This window comes from Puccinia triticina, chromosome 1A, assembly GCF_026914185.1.
Source record: "Puccinia triticina chromosome 1A, complete sequence".
Lineage (NCBI taxonomy): Eukaryota > Fungi > Basidiomycota > Pucciniomycetes > Pucciniales > Pucciniaceae > Puccinia > Puccinia triticina.
Genome location: NC_070558.1, coordinates 5,458,949 through 5,460,518, shown reverse-complemented (window position 1 = coordinate 5,460,518; position 1,570 = coordinate 5,458,949). Strand labels below are relative to the sequence as shown.

The following is a 1,570-nucleotide window of genomic DNA, read 5'->3' as shown; positions in this document are numbered from 1 at the left end:
GCCCCCTTTGACAAATACCTGTCAAGTACTCTTCCCAATTCCTACATAGTATGTATAAGGGATGGAAGAGCATGTTTAGAAATTCATGAATGTTTTGGGGCCAAATTTGACCTGCTGCATATGAAAACTTGATATATGAAAAAGTTATGATGATTGCTCAGAAAAACCAAGCATCTAAATTTGTGAGAATAATAGCCTAGATGACCAGCGCCCGCGTCCTCACAAAGTGACCATAAATTTGGAAATAAAAGTTACCAGGTATTTCCCAGAATACAGGTTGAATATAGGACGGAGGGGCTTAAGATTTTGGTCAAGGTTTTATTCATTTTTTGAAAATTCAGCGGCCCCAGAAAGTGTTCTATCTTGCTCTAGCTTTTTTGACATTTTGTTTGTCAAACACCACCATTCACACATATTTCCACTAAGCCCCTGACCCCCACCTCTGCGCAGATATCTGCAATACGTGGGGATATCTCTGGCCTCGTCCGTGGAGAGGAGGCGTGCCGGAGGGTAGAGAAAGATGATAATTGAGTTTCTGATCAAGAAAGATGAGCAGGATGCTTGTAGATGATTGCCGAAAGCGTTGTAGTTTTTTCAGGTTTGGTTTGCATCTTCACCGTCTTGGTCTTCCTCCAGATCCTCTCCGATTTCCTGCGGTTGCGTTGTTTGATCAGCGACGGCACCAAGCTTGACACGTTTAAGAGGTCTCGCGCCCTCCTCGGTTTCTTGATCGTCGTCAGCTCGGGGTCTTCTGTGTCTTTTCCCGGCCTCATTTGCGACTGATATGAAAACAAAGCCGATCGTCATCTCAGCCTCCATCACAAAAAAGGAGAGGGAGCTTGGGGAGTTGTTGAAAAGAGAGGTGGACGGACAGACCAGTTCTGTATTTGGCAAGGTAGATCTCTAGGGCCTCGTAATAGCCTTCAAAGCCTAATCGTTTGACGGCACATATTAAGTCGACGCCGTTGAGAGTTCTTCGTTTCTCAGCCAAGACTTGTTCGTTAGCGTCCGAGCTAAGGAAGCTAATGAACTCGGAGACACACGCCTGAATCAGGATTTTGGAAGGGTTGGAGATCTTAGAGTCTAGCGGGACCGATGCTTTCATGAGTTTCGATATATTCGAGAGCGGGAGGAGTAAGTGCTGGGGGTTGAATTGGTCCACCTCCGTGTCTTTGATCGGCCCCGCACCTCCAGTATTCCCATTGTTGGACCCGCCACTAGTCGGATTCGGAGTCGGGTCTGCTTCTGCTGGTGTCTTTGTTGGATGGGGTGCGATTACTGAGAGTGAGCCAGTCGGGAAGAGTCTCTCAACTTCCTCCATCCTTGCATCGGAAGTGGAGTATTCCTGATTTCAACCTGTGTTTCGGACTGCCCCCCTAACCCAGACCCCCCGGTGCACTCCCCGTTTGGCAGCCGAGCCCGGACAGCAAGAATATTGGATGACTTCCCGTGGACTAAAAAGCCAGATCTGTCAGGCCAGGTTAAACCTTACCGGCTGGTGAGAACTTGATCTCAATCACTTTTCACCAGCAAGTAAGGTTTAGATCTGTGAAATCTTAGTCTGTACGGG

General features: G+C 47.6%; 1 protein-coding gene across 1 annotated transcript; it reads right to left on the bottom strand.

The window, feature by feature from the left end:
* Positions 1-594: 594 nt before the first annotated feature.
* PtA15_1A610 (uncharacterized protein) lies at positions 595-1,321 on the bottom strand (the record flags this gene model as incomplete). The annotated part of the gene is made up of 2 exons (XM_053165656.1): positions 595-779; positions 877-1,321. 2 exons carry the CDS (start codon positions 1,319-1,321, stop codon positions 595-597), a joined length of 630 nt encoding a protein of 209 aa, XP_053016825.1.
* Between the last annotated feature and the right edge of the window lie 249 nt (positions 1,322-1,570).